Raw genomic sequence first — 22903 nt, forward strand, 5'->3', positions numbered from 1 at the left:
GGCAAACTCCCATGCTGGGCTTTAGCAAGGGATAAGGTGACGGGATGTGACAGGATTTCCAAATGTGCACTTTGTCCTCATCACAGGAAGCAATCTGACACACTGTTTTTTTCTTTTTCCTGGCCATGTACCTTGTGGGATCTTAATTCCCTGACCAGGGATCGAACCTGGACCCTCAGCAGTGAAAGCGCAGAGTCCTAACCACCGGACCACCCAGGGATTCCCACAGTCTGACACATTCTTGTTGGTGGATACAGACGACTGCAACCACCTCATGTTGGTTCCGTCTATGAGCCTCAGCAGCTGGTGGTGACTGCACTGGCCCTCCCCTTTGGAGGACCTCCGAGCATCGTCAGCCAGGGATCGACACTCCCTGGGGCTTCCGAGCCACAGCTTCATGAAACACATGAAAGGCTGACTATCCAGCAAACGCCGGAGCCAAATCTGAGACTTCAGGGCAATGGCTGTCAACTGAAGGAGCCAGGCAGACAGGTCCGCTTTGTCCAGAAGGTACACAAGCACATGCTAACCTTGCAGCCTGACCCTCCCTGGTGCCGTGCGCCGTGTGCAAAGCTGACTGTGCAGCATCCAGCTGTGACACCACGTGTACTGAGTGCCCAGGTGACACCTTATTCCCGCAGCAAAGCCCTGCAGTATCTCTGCATCTGGCCGGTGACCTCTGCCGGTGCGCAGTGAAGAAGCCCCCCAACTGCAAGGTCACCACACTCATCCCCAGTTCCCCGCATGGTGGAAACAGATGTCCTCAAAGACTTTACCACATGCAGCTCACAACTCACAATGAAGGCTGGATTTCTTGTATTCTTCATGCAGCCAAGAGATAAATAGCAATCCTTTTTCATTTTGAATTTTTTAAATTAAAAAAAAAAATTGCTATCTTTGAAATAGATAACCAGTAAGGACCTGTTGTAAATCACAAGGAACTGTATTATTACACAATGACCTAAATGGAAAAAAGAAGTTGAAAAAGAATAGACACATGTGTAACAGAATCACTTTGCTGTACAGCTGAAACAAACATAACACGGTTTAACACCTCTACTCCAATATAAAATAAAAAGAATTTTAAAAATGGCCTATCTTGATGATCTCTTATAATGGGCACCAGATTGTGAGAATAAAAGTGAATATGAGCTGCCGGAAAGAATAAAAACCACCATGGTAGGCCAACCCACTCATTTTGCTTTTAGTAATAGTTGAGGAAGTGGAGGCCAAGGAGAGAAAGTGGGAGCTGAATTAATCCCTGTGGCTGTTCAGGTGGAGAGTTCTAATGAGAAGGCAGCTTACCCTCAAATCTTCGACTTTTCCCTTTACAGCACCACAGTCAGGTCCCAGAAACAGAGTGTCTAACCCCAGTTCCCAGCTGAGCCTTTGGCTGGAACGGGAAACAGTCTCCATAAAACTGGCTTACTGGTTTGTTGTGGAGCCTGGGACTTTCCTCCCATCTTTAGAGGAATTCACCCTGGCTTGGAGGAGCCAGCCTCCCTCCAAGAAAGAGAACAGTTTTCTTCTTCATGAGAGTTGATTATTTCTCTCCTAGTTATCCCATCAGGAGAACTTCATTCCATTTTTTAATTAGCTAGCTTTTGTAAATTATGAAAACAATACATGATAATGTTGGTCTAAAAAAAAAACCCGAACACTGCAAACAGCACAGAAGGGTATAATGGTGGAAAGTTAAAGAGGTCCATATCTAGTTAACAACCTCACCCCCACCAGTCCAACACCAGAGGAACCACTCGGAACAGTTTCACCTTCAAGGACACTTAAGTCGTATCTAGTTTCTTACAATTACCAGTGGGGCTGTAATGAGCACTCTGGTGCATGTATTGTTATCTTGGAGGTTTTATATAAGAGTCTCTCTGGATGGATCCCTAGAAGTGGAGTTACTAGGTTTAAAAGTACATGCTTTCTTTATCTTAATAGATATTGCCAATCAGCTCCCCAAAAGCCCACAGAAATTTGTTTTCTTCCAATAAAGCCTATTTTCTCTAACCTTTGCCCATGACTCTCACCTTTAAAGGACAAATAAAAGTTCTTCCTGAAGGAGTCAACGCTCCCAATCTCATTACAACCCCACTCTCCCATGCACTTTAAAAATAAAGAGGAACACATTTCTCAGAAGAATATGGAAAAAAAGTGCTTTCCAAAAACTATAGCCTTTACACCTGGCCATAGAGCAGGTGAAGAGTAACATGCTTTCTGGCCAACAGCCAGAGTATTTTGAGCGCTCACCTTTGTTTTCATCCGTTTTCACAACTTCAACAAATTTCCTCTTCATGAAATATTTGAACGCAGGAGCCCGCTTCTCTGGGTTTTCATCAAAGATCCAGAGGTTGACCCGAGCCCGGGTGATGGCCGTGTACAGCTGCTTCAGCTCCCCGTTGAGGAGCTAAAGACAAGACCGATGCAAAGACTTGAGTCTTCAGGCTACAGTACCAGGTGTCTCCCTTCAACGGGCTTACTCCCATTTTGGAGAAATATTCAAATAGTAAGTTTCACAAAGTACAGCTCAGACTTGAGCACATGTGGGGAACTCTCCGAGGCCACAGTACAGGGAAGCTCTAGCAAGGGGTACCCATAGGACACCCTTGCGCCTGCTGTGCTTGTCCATTTTGAAATAATTACAGACGCATAAGAAGTGACAAAGATACTATAGAGACGTCCCATGCATTTTTCACTCTGTTTACCCGAATGCTCACATCCCACCCAATGACTGTAACTTACTTTTTAAAATGTCTTTTCTTTATTTATTTGACTGTGCTGGGTGTTTGTTGTAGCACGTGGTGCCTTTAGTGGCAGCATGTGAGATCTAGTTCCCGACTAGGGATCAAACCCGGGCCCCCTGCATTGGGAGCACAATCTTAGCCACTGGACCACCAGGGAAGTTCCCATCGGAACTTACCTTAAAAATCGGAGCAGTGAGAATTCCCTGGTAGTCTAGTGGTTAGGAGGCTTCTCTCGTGGTTGAGGGGTAAAGAACCTGCCTGCCAATGCAGGAGACTTGGATTTGATCACTTGGTCAGGAAGATCCCCTGGAGAAGGAAATGGCAACCTACTCCAGAATTCTTGCCTGGGAAATCCCATGGACGGAGGAGCCTGGCCGGCTACAGAGTTGGACACAACTGAGCGATGGAACAACTAGGGGTTAAGACTCTGAACTCTCAGTGCCAAGGGCCATGTGTTCAATCCCTCATTGGAGGACTAAGGTCCTGCTAAAACAACAGTGGCTTTGTGCCCACCCAGAGGCTTGTAAAGCTTGGCGGTGACTTAACAACATGTGCAGAGCCTTCCAGGTATTTACAGGAACAGCTGGATAACTGTTCTTCTGTTTGTTTTCTACTTTGTAGAAGACATAAAACTGAGCTAGTATCAATAGTTTCTCCCAAAGCTTTCAGTCTGGCTGGTTCGGTTTTCTGTCGTGTTGCCCTCACTCTTGACGCCTCTCGAGATCTCCGCAGAGCTTCTCATCTCTGGCCTCCTTCTGAGTGATGGAACTGGGATGCTCAGGGAAGCAGGGTCCCTTCACAACAAGGCTGAAAGACAGTAGTCTCCAATGACTACAGTCGTGGACTTCACTTCTGAGTTCCCCATTTCTGAACAGAGACGAGTTCCAGAGGTGAACAGAAGGTACTACCCTTCTGTGGTCCCTCCCATCAAGCCTGGCTGTCTGTTGAGAAGCAGGGCTCACCAGCACTGAGATGGCCTCCATTCCTATCCTGTCCTCCACGCCCTGGTGCTGACAGTCAGGAAGATTTGCAGCACAGACTCCACCTCTAACCCCATCTTCTCAGCCGAGCCCTGCTTACTGGCTTCCCATCAAACCAGTGTGTGGACCCCTGGCTGATACTCACCTTGTACATTTCTGGATTCATGGTGACAGCCCGGCCCTGGGAGGAGCTGCAATTTTCCAAGGGCTCCTCAATCATCGGCTGGCTTTCCTCTCTGCACCCGGAGGATGAAGGAGTAAATGAAGAAATGATCTTCCATTCCTTGTAAGCCTGAACAACGAAGACAAATGCAAGACCAGCAGAAAACACTTCCGTAGTATACACCCATCCTCCCTGGGCCTCACGGAGAACTCAGCCCCTTTGCCTGGCATAGGGGCCAGGCCTTCAGTACCATCTGGGAGGACAGGACTGTTGTATGGCCTCAGTCGGGGTCCGAGCCCAGGTAGCCCAGCCAGGGACCAGGGCAGTTACTGCAAAGACCCCAAGATGCTTGGCCCGGACAGCCAAGAAGCAAATACAAGTGCTCACTTCCAGGAGAAATGTTAGGGCCCGGAGCTTCCTATTGTTGAAAGTGTGCCCACACACAGAATGGAGAGAGGAAACCAGCGTCCTCACCTCTATTCACAATGTGTTTAAGAAATTCCACTTAGATTCAGTTGTTAAGACACATGTGTTGCTTAGCGTGGTACCCTCAGGGTCCATCCATATTGTCAAAAATGGCAAGCTATCAACTGCATAGTGACAAGTGGAAACTAATTTTTTTAAGGTTCATTTTATTTTTCATTTTTTGGCCATGCCCTCAAGGCATGTGGGCTCTTAGTTCCCCTACCAGGAATGGAACCCACACTCCCTGCATTGGAGGCACAGAGTTTTAATCACTAGTTGTGCCCAGAAAGTCCCAGAAACTAAATTTTTGGTGGTCAGTATGCTGTACAGTATGTATTAATAGAAATAGAAATACAACTTTGCATATAATCAACTTATAAGCCAATGTTGCCTCAATAAAAAATGTCTAAAAATATAAACACAAACTAATTTGTGTTAAGCTCTGGGTTTCATATGACTAAGAATCACAAATAACAAAGATTAATCACAAATAACAAATTAATAAAAATTTAATTACTGCTGTTACATGTGAATAGTTACCAATGTTTAGACGAGTAACAGAACAAAAATGTATTAATTCATAAATTATTTTTATATCTATTCTATAAAATATATAGTCTTGCCTTTATGTCAGCAAAATTACCAGTTGTGTTATAACTGGGGTGGGGGGGATGGCTTCCCACGTGGCAGTAGCGGTAAAGAACCCACCTGCCAGTGCAGGAGACATAAGGGATACAGGTTTGGTCCCTGGGTTGGGAAGATCTCCTGGAAGAGGGCACGGCAACCCACTCCAGTATTCTTGCCTGGAGAAGCTCATGAAGCGAGGAGCCTGGCAGGCTACAGTCCATAGGGTCGCAAAGAGTCAGACATGACTAAAGTGACTTAGCATGTGTTATAATGGACTTTTCACATAATTGTTTTTCAGTAAATGACCAGGATTAAGAGACGTAATTGCATCCAAAGTGTAAATAATTTGAAATATTTTCACTGAAAAATATGAATGATAGGAAATGTAGGAATAAAAAATTAAAATTATTTTATGATTTAGAGAAAAAAAGACACATGCGACAAGATTCCCTAACCAAGTGATTCAATCAAGGATGGAACAAAGGAATTCCCTGGCAGTCCAGTGGTTAGGACGCTGTGCTTCCACTGCAGGGGGCCCAGGTTAGATCACTGATTGGTGAACTAAGATCCCACATGCCAAGTGGTGGGACCCAAAAAAAAAGGATGAAGCAAAATTCAGGAGCCATGGGGTACACTGTGCAAGGTGGACTCTGAAATCAGACTCAACAACTTATATCCCAATTTGTCCATTTATTATGTGACCCTGAAAAAAATTGCTCTTCTAGGTTTCATTTCCCTGTTCTGTAAAATGGGGATGAGAGAACTACCCACCTTTGTTGGAAAAATAAAAGGAGATATAATCAATGTCAAGTGTTTACACAGTGGGTGATAAAGAGTCACATTTTAGCCAAATCAAAGCACAAAACCAAGGTGACTTGTAGGTTAGAGTTTGCAAATATTTTTGGCTTTGTGGGCTATATGGCTTCTCTTGCAACTGTTCAACTCTGCTGTGCTGTGCTTAGTCCCTCAGTCGTGTTGACTCTTTGTGACACCATGGACTGTAGCCCACCAGGCTCCTCTATCCACGGGGATTCTCCAGGCAAGAATACTTGAGTGGGTTGCCGTGCCCTCCTCCAGGGGATCTTCCCAACTCAGGGATTGAACTCAGGTCTCCCACATTGCAGGCAGATTCTTTACCATCTGAGCCACCAGGGAAGCCCAAGAATACTGGAGTGGGTAGCCTATCCCTTTTCCAGGGGATCTTCCCAACCCAGGAATTGAACCTTGGTCTCCTACACTGCAGGTGGATTCTTTACCAGCTGAGCTTCCAGGGAAGCCCCAAAGGAGCCCTATTCAATAGTAAATGAATAGGCATGATGTAACACAATAAAATGCTATCCTTGACACTAAAATTGAATTTAACACAATTTTCACATGCCACAGAATATTATTTTCATTTTTTTCTTAACCATTTAAAAATGTAAAAATCTTTTTTAGCTCACTGAGCTGGGTTTGGCCCCCCACGCCGTGGTTTGCAGACCCTCGGGAGGCAAACCTGACTGGGTTACTCGCAGTATTTACAGCCAGGAATCCCCATGCAATTTCAGATTTCCTGCTTTACTGTGTCTGTAGGGAGTCGGTACTCAACTCTCCTATCCTTCAGTTTTTTTATAAAATGGTGATACCTGCCACCTATGCATCTTTTCAAGGATGATGGAGGTAGAGGCGTACAGTGCATCACCTCCTTTCAGTTCCTCTGTAATGAACTCTATAAATACTAAGTTAAATGCTTTAAACACTATTACATAAGAGTGGTTATGCTACTCACCAACTAGGGAATTAATCACCACGTTCTAAGAGATGCGAATCATGTAATCATTTAAGTAAATGGAAGCTGAAAAAAATTCTTCAAGACACATCTGTGAAATCTTTTCATCTTTGTAAAGCTGTTTACCCAACCTGTTTGCCAGAGGAAGCAGGCCAAGACCCACGTGCTGACATCTGAGGGGGTCTGGCGGCCGGCAGAGGTGCAGGCTGGCTGAACTTGGAAAGGCCAGAGGAGCACCTGTATTTCAAAATTGCTCGAAGGAGGTGCAGAAGCTGTTCATACAGCACACGACTAAGCTGCTGTCATGAATAAAACATGTCTCACTCTCAAGACAGAGCCTCCGAGGAAGGAGTACATGTATGGATGGCAAGAATGCAGGCTAGCAGCAATTTTGGTAATAACAAGAAGAAGCATTTAGAAATCTTCCAGCTTCTTCTCTGGGGATTAATAATTGTGAAGGAAGAAGGCTTAGAATCTGCCAGCAAGGCTTCCTTTGTGGGGCTTTTTCTCTAAGCTGGTGCAGCAACCCTTCAAAGTTGTGGTTTTGAAAATCCCTCCTGTCTTCGTCACACATGAGTGGGGGGAAAAGGGCTTCCTGCTGGGGCACAGTGTCAATGCCAAGCACCCCTCAAAGTCCCCACGGGAGGAGAATTCGGGGGTGGCTGGGAGGATGACTGCCCCTCCCCCAAGTGAGGCAGCAATCTTACAAGAGAAGGCCTTGACCTAACCATTCCTCGGTTCCTTTCTCATCTCAGAAGACAGCCCTAATGTCCACGTGGTTGAACAGGTAACAGTGAATTCTCTGAAGAGAAGAATCACAAGCAAGGGCAACAAGAAGCCCCCTACACACACACACACATACACACACACACACACACACACACACACACACACAGGGTGTCTGCCAGACACACACTTCAGGGATGGAGAGGGGAGTTCTCCCCTGTATCAAACAACAAATACCCTTTAGCAGCCTTCTTTCTTTGAAAGAAACCCCACGTGAGCAGCCAGACCATGGACATGTGGGGACTTAGGTGACTTCTGTCTTTCCTCCCTTTTGCCTGAAGCATCTCCTCTCGTTTGCTGACCGGCACCTTTTGGTCTCGTGGTTGTAAATGATAAACTAAAGGTAACCTCTGTGCTGGAAGTGCATGATTCCATTCTCTGGTATTTGGGAAGCCACATACCAGAAATCTTTCTAGAATTCTCATTCCATTGTGGGATGAAGTGGTGTTACCATAGGACTGAATTTGTGATTGTTTCAATTTCATGCAACTCACTGAGCCACTGATGGGAGTTTGGGGTTAAGGTATCCAGGATTTTGTCATTCCAGGATCAAGGTGAGAGACACAGAGTGGACCACAAGTTATGAGCCATAAGTCCAGATCTCGTGGAGCTTCTTACCAGCACAAGCATACAACTGGCACTTAATAAAGGACAGGAACAACAAAGTCTTACCCCTTCCTCTTTTAGAAGAGCCTCGGTCCAACCATGACCAATGGATGTATTATGAGAGAAAAAAGTTAGTCCTCAGAGATTAAAAGTGGTTCTAGGGTTAATGAGAGTGCATCTGATTTAATTAGCAAAAGTCAATAGAAAAGGAATGCACTTGAGCTACCGTAATGATATGTTCATTGTGGAAGATTCTGGAAGCTGATTTGCTTTGCATGCGGGGCATTAAAAGGAAAGGAGTACAATGGAAATATCATGAAATTTGGAACTCAAAGCATCTGAGTTCATCTCCGAGCTCTGCCACCTATATTAGGAATTCAGGCAACTTAACTTCCATGACCCTTGGTCTTACATGTAGAATGAAGGTCATAGAAATACACACACCCTCAGAGGGTTGGTGGAGGATAAAGTGAGATGATGTATTCAAAAACCACTTTATAAACCGTAAAGCATCCATAGCAATATTAGTCATAATTATCGTCAAGGCAAATGTGACATTTAAAAAAAAAGACAAGGAACAAAACCCAAAGGACCCCCTTTAAAGGGTTGTTTCTGGGGCAGATTTTAAGGAGTCGAAGCTAACAGCGCTCTTGATTTGAGTATGAAAACAGCCTCGGAAAGCATGCGCCATGTGCGATGGGAAATCTGCCACAGGGACCAGGGTGCAGCCAGCTAAGTCCCCACAGGAGACCCAGCAGCATGGTCAGCAGCCAGCCTGAGCTCCCACCAGAGACGGTGGTGAAGAGCATGCAGTGGCTGCAAAAGTGAGAACCATTGAGTTGGTGGCTCTATCCATAATGTACTGAGCTCGGGAAGAAAAACCATCACAAGGACTCAGGAGCCAAGTCAAAACAATGGGCCGGCACAGAGGTTACTGGGGGTCAGTCCACGGACTCTTGCACTGCCATCGTGGGCAAGGGCAGCAAGCAGTGGTGGCAAAGCCATGCCAGAAGGGCGCTCAGGCAGGGCGGCTGTTCTCGTCCCCTGCATCACCTGATCCCGTAGCAGGAACCAAAGCTCCTATGTCTTCCCGGAGTCGTCTCTCTATGAATGACCTTGCCCAGTTCTGTCCTCAGAGAGTGGACACTGCTAACGTTGCCTTCATTTGTCAGGCTCTCCTTAGACCTTGCTCCAACTTGAGCATCCTTGGCAGTCAAGGATAACAGCAGCTAGTGAAACACAGAAGCTGGTACTTGGGTACCAGGCATTCAGAAAAGATGAATCCAAGAGAGCAGGGAAGGGCAGGGCACGGGGAGAGCCAGCCCAGGACACACTACGAACCAATCCACAGCCACTGTCAAAACACACATCCAAACACAGAAAACCTCACACCACGTGGATGATGCTCCAAAACAGAAATGGTCACCTGCGACAAACTCTTCTATGCAGCTCCAAATGCTTTTTCCTGGAGTGGAAGTGGAGTTCAGACATACACAGGCTGTGCGAAAAAAGAATTCAGTATGGCATACCTCAGAGTCAGTAAAAAAGTTGTAAAGGAGGACATCATCGAATTCTAAGCCTTTGGCTTCGTAAACTGTTAACACAAGTGCTAATCCCAGCTCTTCTGGAATTTTCTCCTTTGCCATTTCATTAGCTACAAGAATTACCTTGGGGGAGAAAAAAAAAAAGGATTGGAGAGAAAAAACTTCAAATTGTACAAACAGAAATCTAATGAAGCTGAGTCTATTTTTCTGGGAGGCAGGCAACGTCTCCAAAGAGGAGTGGCTGGCGTGGACTAGGTCAGCCAGGCTGGTGGGAATATTAATAATAGTCACTCACTCATCTTTGAAGCCTCCTCATCCTAGGACAGGAACTACTGAATTCTACCTTGTGGAAGAACTCAGCTTCTCAAACCGTTTTTCAATTGCAAACTGCCTTTTGTTTTAAAACATACAATCTCATGAAACTCACCTGGTGAGCTCCAAATTCAATGGGCTGGGTTTTTCTTTTGTTGCCTCGAAGCAATATTGCCAGGTCACTCACACTACAGGACTCCAGGACAATTGGCCGGGGACCATCGAAAAGGCCAGAATCCCTTGGAAGGCGGTCGAAAGACTCAGGGAAATAGAACTGAAGTAAATCTACCACTCCAGATGCCAGATTGAGGATTCCTGGGATAAGACAAGAAAAAAAAAAAGTCAGATGTTACACAATACACCAACATGGCTGGACTTTTGGGGTTTTTTTTTAATTTAATTTTTTTTGGTCACACTGAGCAGGTTGTGGGATCTCAGTTCCCCAGCCAGAGGTTGAACCCGGGCCCTTGGCAGTTAAAGCCCAGAATCCTAACCAGTAGGCCACCAAGGAACTCCTGGTGGAGTATTCTGTTTTCTTATTTTAGTTTGCTTTCTTCCCCCGAGAAGCAGTATTGGTCCTGAGAGTACATCTAATTGTGGACAGTTTTCAGGTCCAGTTAGATTTTATCACTTTGGCTCTGGGCTGTATTACTCTGGGTACAGCAGACAAAGGCAGGGATGTGTTTACTGTCCTAAGAAGGTTTTGTAGAATCTCATTCCTGGACTACGTTCATGTTAGAGAAAATGACCTCATGAAGAAGAATCAAGGCAGAAATGTAATCTAAACACTTAGAGCTGTTAGAATGCTAACACAAAGGGCTAATATAGTGCAAAAAAACCCAAGAATTATCATGTCCTCTGTCATTGGCACTTAGAGCACTGGAGACAAGGTTACATGCTAAGAGCTGGATTTTTTCTTTTTTTTAACTGTACTGGGTCTTCATTGCTGTGCATGGGCTTCCTCCTGTTGCAGGGGTGGGGGCTACTCTCTAGTTGTCACGGGTGGGCTTCTCTTGTTACGGAGCACATGCTCTAAGCGAGCGAACTTCAGTGGCTGTGGTGCATGAGCTTAGTTGGCCCACGGCATGTGGAATCTTCCCAGACTAGGGATCAAACACATGTCTCCTACGTTGGCAGACAGATTGTTAACCACTGTACCCCCAGGGAAGTCCTAAGAGCTGGATGTTAGCTGGGACAGCAACCTTGGCTTGCATCTCCCTTTTCCACTACGTTTATACCCAGGGGAGAGAACACTATACTAAGAAAAATTGTCAGTGCTAGATAAAGGATTTTCCAAAGAGCTTTCTCCCTGGGTCCCATTTCTAAGTGCTGAAGTAACAATGACAGTGAGGCTTACTATACAACAGGGTCCTTCATAACAATTATCCTGTTTAATCCTCACAGCAGCCTGGTAAGACAGACCAGACTACCCTACTTTTACAACCAGGGACTCGGAGGTCCGAGAGCTTCAAGAGTCATGAGCTGGACTGAATACAGATCATCCCAGGTCTCCTACTGATCTTAGGGGCTGTGCGCTCTTTGCCCGACACCAGATAGAATTCTGTGAAGTGGGCATAGGTGTCCCCATTACTATTACCAAACAGTGAAGGTAAATTCTACTATTCAATGCTACTATTATTAAAAGTATGCAATATAAAGAAATCAAGAACACAAGTGGAAACTGTTGAATCTAAGCACATCAGCTGCCATGGTGGTTCAGAGATGTACATTAACGAGAGGATCAGAAAAAGGCATGGAAGTGTTCATTGCAGTGAAAAACTGGAATCCACTTAAATGCCTTTCTAGGGAACTAGATGAACATTTTTTTAGATGAAACTATTTTATATGAACATAATCAAAGAATGGGCTTCCCACATGGCTCAGTGGTAAAGAATCCACCTGCCAAAAAAAAAAAAAAAAAGAATCCACCTGCCAAAGCAGGAGATGCAGGAGACAGAGGTTTAAACCCTGGGCTGGGAAGATCCCCTGGAAAAGGAAATGGCAAACCACTCCAGTATTCTTGCCGGGATAATCTCATGGACAGAGCAACCTGGTGGCCTACAGTCCATGGGGTCACAAAAGAGTCAGACCCAACCTAGCAACTAAACAAAAAAATCAAAGAATAGACAACGGTTCAACCATAAAAAGCAGTGAGGTACTGAAACATGCTACAATATGGAAGAACCTTGAAAACACTGTGCTAAATGAAAGATATCAGACACAAAAGGTCACATATTATGTGATTCCATTAATATGAAATGTCCAGAATAGGCAAACCTACAGACACACAAAGTAGACTGGTAGTTCACAGGGGTGGTGGGGGCCAGGGGTCGGGGAGGGGGATGAGGAGTATCTGCTAGTGTTCATGGGGTTTTTTAATCACCCTTTTGGGGGTGATTAAAATGTCCTGGAATTAGTGGTAATAATTGCACAACCTTATGAATATATTAAAAGATGACTAAATTGCACATTTTAAACAGGTGAATGTTATGCTATGTAAACAAGGACCTCAATTTTAAAAAAGAATAAAAGATGGGGAGAAATATTCACTAAACATATATTCACTACCTAATCAATAAATGTATATGATATATGCATATATGCATATGGAAAAAAGATCAGAAGGAAATGAAATAAAACATGAGTAGTGAGCAGCTTTACAGGAGGCTTAAAATTTTTTTTAATATTTTATGTGTTTTCTAAAGTCTCTCAACTCTAATACATATTATTGGGGCTTTTTCTGGTTCTATACACAGAAACATTTACACACAGTCTTCCCTCCATCCTGAGAGGAGGTGGAAGATGGGGCATAAGCAGTGATCATCTGGGTGGGTTGCTGGGTATATTAAAAAAAAAAACAAACATTGTTCACAGGAACAGTTCCCTCTGTGGAAAAACTTTAGCCAAAGAAAAAGTTTAATCAGAGAAGTGAGAAAATGTGGAAGCAAAGAAAAGGAATCCAACAAGACTAAATAATCAACGTTTAGTCATTAAGCAAAGTCAAGGACCTTTAGTTCCTCCTCAAGGATCAGAGATATTCTGAACCATATCCTCTGAGCAGTCTAAGAGATAATGAAACCCCCACCAGCTGGAAGACGTTAACTACACGATGAAAAGACTATAGCCATGACACGCTGCCACAATTCTGAGAACTGGCCTCAAGCAATATGGGAACAAACTGACCCTGGAGCTGAAGAATGACTGTACTTAAAACAATCAGAATGACACTTATCAGACCACCACACAACCAATTTCAAGATAATGGTGAGAGCTGACTATACAGTTTTTGCACGTGCCCCCTTCCCCCGTCTATAAAAGCTCTTGTCCACTGATAGGGCAGTGGAGGCAGGGAAGTCGACCTTTGAACCATTTGCCTGTCTCAGAAATAAAGCAAACTTTCCTTTTCACCAACCCTGCTTCTTTACTAGCTTCTGAGCAGAGAGCATCTGGACCCCTTGCTATAAGGTCTAGGCACACAACAGGAGGCCGCACTCTCGCGATATCTGGCTCCCATGGTTTTCTGGAGTGCAGCCGCTGCCATGACACCGTGCACGGAAGGCTTTGAGGAACCTGCTGCTCGTGGCTTGCTGGCCCTGAGAAGGGGGCTTGGGGAGACATCCTAGCAGCTGCTGAAACCATTTGTTTTGAGGATCCTCCCTGTTTCTCCCCTGCTTGGCACTGGCTGCCAACATACTTCCCCTTGGAGGAGTGGAAACGTGAATCTGGACGAGATGAGGCGCTCCAAGACCCAGTAAGTCCCTTGGTGTGCACCCGGCTAACTCCTCTTTTGAGCATGAAGCGCTATTTGGGCATTTTGTCAGTTGGTTCTGATATCTGTCTGCCACTGGGGACTGTTTGGAAGCAAGAGTGTCATTTGGGCATTTTTGCCACTTGGTTCTGACCTGTGTCTAATATTGAGGACCCTTTGTGAGCAGTGAGTGTCATTTGGTTCTGATATGTGTCAACCACTGAGGACCATTCATGTTGGGGAGGTGTTTGTTTGAGACTCCATATGGGTCATCTTCTCAGTGGATCTGTGACCGTTCTGTCTTCTGATGTGTGAGTTTATATATATATATATACACACACACACATATTTATATTCCATTTGTGTGATTGGTATTCTTGCTGCCTTTTGTAAAATGGGAAATTCAGGTTCAATTCATTAAGAAAAATTTAGCTATGAACCTCTAAGAAAAAAAAAGAAAGATAATTTTTTTTTTTAAACATTGTGGGGCCAATGGCATTCTTCACACTCCAGAGAAAATTGGTTAAGATGAAACCCTTTTGAAAATCTAAAACTGGTTCTTTTTGCAATACTCAGTTAGAGAAAGGTGGCTTCATAAAATGCTGTTTTCAGAATTCTGACCCCAAGAGAATAAAAATATACCTAGAAGAAAGCTTGAAGTTAACTCTTATCAAGTCCTTGAAATAAGAGCTCATTCCCTGCGATTTCAGCCTTGGATTAATTAGTAGAACTTCAAAAGATATTTGGGTTCATTAAACACTTATCCTGTGCCACAGTAAAGAGAAAATGTGCTGTGAGAAAAATGTATGTTTTTAGAGATTATGGAATATGTTAAGTTTGCAAATCAGAAAATGCTGATATAATAGTTCATTTACTTGTTTCTTGGTTTTGCTATCATCTTTTAAAAGTTAAAAACTCTAATATATAAAAATGATAAGGGAAGCATTTCAGGATGTAAAGCAAGTAGGAGATGTGTTGTCAATAAGGTATAAAAAATGAAAATACTTTTGCTGAAGGATAAAAGAAGAATAATTTTGTCTGGAACGTGGAAAACAAGATGTGGAACAGTCATAAACTAGGTACTAACAGCACTGAGAAATGCATGAACTGCAGCTCCATGGTATTAACATGCAGAAATCCCAAAACATTGTTATAAGCAAAAAAAACAAAGTTGTAAAAAGGTATGTCTGACATGAGTCCATTAAACAAAATGTTCAAACATGTAAAATAATACTCTATGTTGTCCATGGTCAGATGGAGAACATAGATGGTGAGTTGGTGAGGAGTCTAAAAACCACATAAGAAGTATTCTCTGTGCCTCAGTTACCTCCTTTGTAAAATGGAAAACATGCCTTCTTTATAATGTTGTTGTGAGGATTAACAACAGATACCCATGGGGGTTCCCCTGGTGGTCTAGTGGTTAGGCTTCTGGACTTACATCACCACGGCCCAGGCTCAATCCCTTGTCAGAGAACTGAGATTCCACAAGCCACATAGCACAGCAAAAGAAAAAAAAAGCAGATACTCTATGCAAACTGCTTGGCATCATGCCTGGCACAGTGAAGAGGAACATGTGAAGCACAAATTAAAATCACCTGAGTTAGCATTATCTCCCACCACCTCCTACCACCCTACTTTTCTTGCTTCTTCTGAAAGAAAAGCTACTTTCAGGATTAATGACTTGTAATTCGTGTATCATTTTACAGTACAGAAGCGTGTGCTTCCAAAGTGCTTTAACAAAGTTCTCAAGCAGTTGTTTACATGTTCCCCTGAAATGTTTCCACATCATGGCCAACACTTTAAACTGTTATTACTTAGAGGTTTATTTCCATTCAACCACAGCTTAAATCATCAACCTAAGAATGAGTAGTGGTATTTACTTAATTTATGGTTACTAAAGGGGGAGAGCAGGGAAAATAAATTAGGAGATTGGGATTAACATATACACACTACTATACATAAAATAGATAACCAACAAGGACATACTGTATAGGCACAGGGAACTCTGCTCAATATCTTGTAATAATCTGTAAGGGAAAAGAATCTGAAAAATTTTATATAACTGAATCACTTTGCTAGATACCTGAAACTAACATCTATATCATTAAAAAAAAAGAAAAAAGGGGGGATTCCCTGGCGGTCCAGTGGTTAGGACTCCCTGCTCTCAGGGTGGAGGGCTCAGTTCAATTCCTGGTCTGGGAACTAAGATCCCACAAGCCACATGCCACCCCACCCCATAAAAGAGACAGAAAAAAAAATGAGCAGTGGCAAAAATCCTAAGATCTCTTGTTCATGAGGGTAGTTACTAACAAATGCCAAAATACTGTACTTGGCTCAGCTACAAGAGCCCAACAAAACTAAGTCACAGCTTTAAAACCAGCCCAAGGTCAGTGCCAAGCACCTCCCCCATAAGGCAAGCCCAAGGCCTGGACATACCGGAGTGGGACCTGTAGTTCTGGTACAGCTGGTGGATCTTCTTGGGCTTGCGCACTGCGCACTGCTTGTCCACAGCGTTCCTGCTGGCGTAGTGGAACAGGGAGCGCAGATCGCTGAAGCGGAAGGCCACGCCCTTCATGATGCTCTGGGCCGTGTCCCCCGTGAGGAACATGGCGTTGGGGTCGTTGATGCATTTCATCAGCAGCGCCAGCTCGGCTTGGGTGAAGTCCTGGATCTCATCACCATAGAGCTCGTGGATGGACCATGGGAGCACCTTGAGCTTCGACAGCCTCCGGGACAGGTTGTACAGAACATCCTCATCGTCAAAGTACCCTTTCTGAGACCTAATCTGCTGATACAGGCAGAACAGCCCATAGATCTCGCTCCGGTCTTCCTTGAAATTGGGGCACCGCTTCCGCCCTAATTGCTTGTATGCTTCTTCCGTGAGTCTCCCCCCGGGGCAGCTGAGGGCCTCAAAAGACCCCTTCAGAAAAGATTTTATTTCTTTCCAGATCAGGGCAGGGTTGTAGGAGGTTTTCCCTTTGATCATTTTGGGCCATATCTCATTGACAAACACCTCAAATGTCACATACACCCGGGGGTCGCTGTCGCTCGGGCGCGTTTCCACAGTTTTTTCCTCCTCGCTGTAGTCCCCATCAGCCTCAGCCTCCTCCTCCTCCTCCTGCCAGTTGGTGATGGTCAACTCTTCCTGAGTGGACCATCCTACGATGGATCTTTTCAAGCTGCCATCTTCGTTTCTCAGAAAAAACGGTTTGGGCAGAGAAGCATCGAGCAGGAGGAGCAGCTGCTTGGAGGTGACAAACAGAGGGAAGTTCTCATCCCTGAGGTCCTGGAGCTTGTGAACATTGGGTTCCAGCGGTTTGTAGTGACTGGTGGCCTTGGTAGACTTGGAAAGCTCCACGAAATTCCTCTGCACCTCCTGGCACAGGACGTGGTTCTTGGTCACGAAGATCTGATGTAAGTGCTCCAACTGGGGGGGCTCTTGTGGGGCGGGTTCTTCCTCCCCTTGGCCGGGCCCTCCTGGCTCCCCACCGGCTCCCTCTGCACAAGCTTCACTCTCCTGCTCCTCCTCTAGGCAGCCCACTGTTCCCACCTCCACGGATCCTTCCTCCTCCTCCTCCTCCCCTTCTTCCTCCTCCTCCTCTTCTTCTTCCCCACCCTGACCCTCCTTTCTGGGTTCCAGTTCCAACCTTCGCTTCAGCCAGATCTGCTTTGCCAGCAGCGGGCTCCCCGCCTGCTGGGCTTTCTCCCAGTAGCCGTGGAATTTCTTCCACAGCCTGTACAGGCAGCAGGTGGTCTTGCCCGTGCCGCTGCGCCCAATGAGGATAATGGGTTCCAGCGGCCTGGGGTTGAGGCCGATCACCGCGTACTCGAGCTCGCCCACCCGGAACGGGTACTCCACCGTGGCCGTGGTGTCATTGAGGATGTTGGAGGCCATGTTGGTGCTGAAGCTGTGGAACTTCATGATGTTATATTCTGTCTCCACCGCGCTGGCTGGGGGGAAGTACTCGGGTTCGGCGCGGGCCCCGCCCTTCTCGGCCTCCGTGTCCTCCACGTAGCAGCGGGGGATCCGCTTTTGGATTTTCATGTTGGCGGACACTGGGCCCTTGTTGATGCCCTTAAGCTTCTTGCGCAGGATGCAGGACAAGCCCCGGTTGTAGGCGCTGCAGATGGCCTGGATGGAGTAGGACAGTTTGTTGTGATCTAAGACGATGTCCCAGATCCGTATGATTTCCGTGTAGACCCGCCCGGACTTCTCGGTGGGGTGCATGCTGCGCTCTGCGGCTATGATCTTCTCGGGGTTCTCGCTGCACCGCGGGGAGAAGTCAATCGCCAGCTCCCACAGCATCCGGGCCGCCTTGTCCAGCTTGGCCTCGAAGAGCTGGATGCTTCCTTTCAGGTTCCTCAGCCGCTTCTGCAGGCCCGGGGTCCACTCACCATTGCCCAGCTTCTGGATGGCCAGGATGATTTTCTTCTTCATGACCTTGGACATGACCTTGCTGGACAGCTTCTTCAGCATTTCTGAAGTGCACTCGATCTCCCACGTCATGTTCTCAAAGTCCAGGAGGCAGATGTCCATCTCTGACACGCTCCAGTCATCCTGGTTGTCGCTGCCCTCTGTCCCCCTGCTACCCTCAGGAAGGAGCTGTGCGGCCGAGAGGCCTGCCTGCACATGTCCCTCTGCAGCCTCCAGGGCCCCGGGGTTGTTCCCGCTGCAGTCAGAGCCCCCCGCCCCCGGGGCACCCTGCAGCTCTTCTTTCTCTCCTTCGGTGCCAGCTCCTGTCTCCAGAGTCTCGGGGCCCTGAGGACAGTCCTCCGGGAGGGATGAATTCAATTCCAGCTGCTGAATCAAAGCCGTGATGTCCTGCACGAGGCAGTCTCTCCGGGAGCAGGGCCTGGCAGCCTCAGGCTCCGGCCTCGGGGCCTGGGCATCAGGGAGGGTCTCCCAGCTGTCAGGGACCCTGGCTTCTTTGGGTGGGGCTCGCACAGCACCCGGCAGCAGCTTGGAGGAGCCCCTGACCTGAGCAGTGTGAGCAGGGGCCGCCGGGCGTGGGGGCTTCCCAGGGTGGGCGGCGGCATCCTGCCGGCCCCGGCGCCTGGTCTCCGTCAGGGCTTTGTTCCAGGCCAAGAGCAGTGGGTCGTTCTTCTTCACGCGGTACCGCGCGTCTTTGCCTTCCTTGTTCTTCAGGTTGAGGTTGATGTCAAACTTCGCCAGCAGACCTACCAGCTTTCCCGTGCGTTTGAGCATGCCTTTCTGGAAAAGGATATGCATCAATGTGTTCCCGCTGCCGTCCTGCATGTTGGGGTTGAGGTAGGAAAACTCCTCTGGCTTGGACCAGAACAGATCCAGCAGGTGGCTGAGGAAGTTAAAACCGATGTCAGCTGAAAGACACAAAAACCCTGTGAGCACTAGACAGCTATTCTGGGGAGCAGAGATGCCAGCCGGGGAAGGGCCTTAGAACACAGAGCTTCCCCAAGCATTTCATAACCCAGTGGTTCTCAACTGGGGGCAATTTGCTCCCCAATGGACATGTGGCTATGTCTGGAGACACTTTTGATTGTCACAGTTTAGGAGGTGCTTCTGGCATCTAGTGGGTGGACATCTCACAAATGCACGGCACAGCCCCAAAACAATGAATTATCCTGCCCAACTGTCGGTAGTGCCAAGGCAGAAAAACCCAGAAATCATCTTAATGTTCCAATAAGATCTTTTATGTCAGGACCCTTGAAATGATGTAAATAAATGAAAAGTATGTGCAGCTATGGATGGCCGACTTTGGAACATAAGAATTTTCTTCATCAGCCCACTCTGACCACTCACAGTGATGGTCACTCCTTCCCATTGAGCTATGGGTGAGGGGCCAAGAGATAGGGGCTTGGCCAAGAAATAGGCCTTTTCCAGACCGCTGGCTTTCCCAGTAGGAAAGACCAAAGACCACAGCATCCTTTCTAATATCCAGTTTCGTCCTCAAGAAAAAGACTGCTGACAGAATGAAGCCTACCTTTGATATCTAGAAAGATGTGGAGCGCAGCATGCAAGGGAGTGTCACCTTCCGTGAGAGAAATACTTCGGGGGTCTGCACCCTTGGTCAAGAGGACGAAGGCCATGTCGAAGTCCTCATGCTTCATGCACACAGCAAGCGGCGTCTCCTGGCTGCTCTGGAGACCCTCCAGCAAGGCTGGGGGAGGCAGAGAGAAGGATACAGTGAGCCACGTCCCAGGGGTGGGACCATTTCTGCCCTTTAGCCTAAAGTAAGAAAGGGTGCTGACCCCACTTCCAAGGCCCTCCTGCCACCACCCTTTCTGGGAGGCAAGGGCTTCCCAGTGCCCTGGGGGGAAAGCTTGCCCCCTCCATGTGTCCTGTCCCTGGGCCTCGTCTCCTTTCCCATCTCTCCAGCTCCCTCTCCCACACTGCAGCAGGACCATCATCAGCACTGCCCTGGAGTAGGGACGGTGTGAGCGACTGAACTCCCAGTGTCTGTCCAACCCTCTCCATGACACACACTCAGTGGCCAGGACGTGAGCAAGCTTCCCACTTCCTCTGCTTCTATGAAGCTTTTCCCCGAGAATGCCCGTTGGCCCTCATTGATCATATTCCCTGACATGTCCCCACGTGCACACCACTTTCTTTTTAGCTCAGTCTACGTTTCCCCTCTGCACTGCAGGCTCCCCAACCTCCACCCCCTTTGGACCTGCAGCCTTCTTGCACTGCTGCTTGCTGGCAGCCATGAATTCACTCTGCATCCTTGGGCCCTGGCACCTGACCCCAGGGAGGCCTTCGATAAGAGCTTGCTTCATCAGGAACAAAACAGGAATTCCACAACTGCCACGGTTTTTGGTCAAAGATAGTAAGAGTCCATGTCAGGAATGGGTTTGAAGACATTAATAGGCAACCTTCCATCTATCTCCTGAGACCCGTGGGTAAGGCCAACACTGGAAAGCTTTGTAAGGCTGGGAGCTGGGACCAGTGTGGCATCACTCCCTCTGAAGGTGATTTCCCTTAACCTACAAGGCGGGTGGAGAACCATGCAGCCAAGGCACTCTGCCCAGATCCTGCATCCATGAACACACTGAATATTCAAAACAGCCCTGAGAAAGAGGGACTACTGTCACTCCCGTTTTACAAATGAGGAGATGGAGGCCAGTTCGTAGTGGCCTTAGGAAGGGGTTTTGGAGGGGTGGGGGTGTAGGGAGAGGAGGCTGGTGTTTCCAGATTAGCTTTAAATAAAACCGGATCCAGCAAGCCGTCTGCACGCTCCAGACACACACCCAGCCAAGTGTGACTGTGCTGATGAAAGCGGCAGATGTTCCCACCCACCCATTATCTGGCCGTTTCTTTAAAAACAAGCATCACAGATCCCAATCATGGATCAGAAAAGAACACCGCAGAGTTTGACTGGGACCCACACAGCGTATCAAGTGCAAGGACTGGTCCAGCCGAAGGTCAGGAGGAAACGACTACCGTGGCTGCACCAGGGCTGACGCCCCTCCACAATCCTGACGTTTCTCACACAAAACACAAGGGGAAGGGAAGAATTCACAAAAGTGCCTTGACCTGATCACTGCTTCCAGTGAGAAGACATGGAGGAGAAAAAGAATGAGGCGGAAGGAGAATCCAAGGGACTACCCTGGTGGTCCAGGACTTAAGACTCCATGCGCCCAATGCAAGGGCTGTGGGTTTGATCCCTGGTCAGGGAATGTCCCACGGCAAGGCCAAAAAATAAATACACTTTTTCAAAATTAAAAAGGAGTCTCTGAAATCAAGTGAAAGCGCCGTAACCTGCGGCACCTGGACTCCCCGGGCTTGACCCCGATGCTGACTTGGCATCTGGGACTCACCTCCATGGTCTATCAGGCAGTCCAGGAGCAGGGTCCTCCTCTGGTCCCAGGCCTTGAGGTGGGGGAGGATGGCACAGAGGTCGAGGGTCGAGAGGTCGCAGTCTTTGATGAGACAGTCCCCGAGCGGCGGCTGCCCGCTCACCTTTCGGGTCAGCAGCAAAAGCACTTCGGGCCATTTCTGTTTTTCCAGTAAAAACTTGAGGAAGGTGTTGGCACAGTCGCGGTCAATGTCATAGACCAGATCAGGAGGGGATTTCTTTCAAAAACAAGAACACATCACACTCCAAAAATAGGTTCCTGTGATTTCTGTCCCCAGCCACAACCCTAAACAGAGGGACATCACTGCCCCAAGTTACAGGAGACCATAAACAGTACTTAGTTATTTCGGCCATGCTACTCAATCACAGGTGAGCCTCAGTGACAGCACTCGCCAGTGAGCTTGAGAAGGTTGGAAATACCCAAGGAATATACAGTCTTAGCCAACAGAAAAGAGAAACATCTGTGGTATTTTAAAAAGGATAGGGACTTCCCTGGTGGTCTGGTGGTTGAGAGTCCATCTGCCAATGCAGGAGACATGGGTTCGATCCCTGGTTCAGGAAGACCCACATGTTGCCATGGGGCAACTAAGCCCATCTGCTACAACTACTGAGCCCTCGCACCAAGAATTGTGTTCCACAAGAGAAGCCTCCACAAGAAAAAGGCTGTGCACCCCAACTAGAGAGCAGCCCCTGCTTACCCCACCTAGAGAAAGCCTGAGTTCAGCAAAGAAAATTCAGCACAAACAAATAAATGTTTAATTGTTTAACACTCATTTAAATAATTTTAAAGTTTAAAAAAAATGAAGAAATAAAAAATGTAAATGGATCATATATGCAAATTCCAGGAGGATACATGAGAAACCAATAACAGAGGTTGCCCTAGGGATGAGATTTAAAGACGTAAGTTCAAGGGGTGGATGATCCACTTTTCACTGGAGAATGTTCTGTGTTGTTTGAATGTTCTCCGTGTAGATCATGACATTTATTTTTTAATCACTTCTTAAACAGGACAGTAGAAAAGAGTATTAAGGTGCCTAGAGCATCTTTGAACACAGTTGAAGGTTGTCAGAAACCTTACCTTGCAAAGAAGAAAGGATGCGCAAGAACTTCTGAACTACTTCTTGCTTCATTAAGTTTTTCTGCAACAAGTGACTTCCTGAGTTCATGTATGTCACCAGTTGCTCGCAGACTTTCTGGAAAATGTCCCCCTCGTTAGCTGGGCCCTCACCAGTGCTCAGTTCTGCAAAACACCCCCAGATGCTTCTTGTGACTGCAGAGATCACACGGGCATAGATTGCAAAGACAATCACACCTCTCCACCC

At 46.8% G+C, this 22903-nt stretch overlaps 1 protein-coding gene across 1 annotated transcript in view; it reads right to left on the reverse strand.

Moving 5' to 3' along the window:
• Window positions 1–22903, reverse strand: part of TRANK1 (tetratricopeptide repeat and ankyrin repeat containing 1) — a 97124-nt gene that overhangs the window by 21122 nt on the left and 53099 nt on the right. The window contains exons 12-19 of the mRNA XM_010835522.1: window positions 22655–22821; window positions 21544–21799; window positions 19707–19883; window positions 16183–19086; window positions 10114–10313; window positions 9672–9809; window positions 3873–4019; window positions 2254–2410 (exon numbers count right to left, since the gene is read on the reverse strand). Coding sequence (XP_010833824.1) covers window positions 2254–2410; window positions 3873–4019; window positions 9672–9809; window positions 10114–10313; window positions 16183–19086; window positions 19707–19883; window positions 21544–21799; window positions 22655–22821 — 4146 coding nt within the window. The remainder of the gene's footprint in view (window positions 1–2253; window positions 2411–3872; window positions 4020–9671; window positions 9810–10113; window positions 10314–16182; window positions 19087–19706; window positions 19884–21543; window positions 21800–22654; window positions 22822–22903) is intronic.

The sequence above is a fragment of the Bison bison genome, unplaced genomic scaffold (assembly GCF_000754665.1).
Source record: "Bison bison bison isolate TAMUID 2011002044 unplaced genomic scaffold, Bison_UMD1.0 scf7180017864043, whole genome shotgun sequence".
Classification (NCBI taxonomy): Eukaryota; Metazoa; Chordata; class Mammalia; order Artiodactyla; family Bovidae; genus Bison; species Bison bison.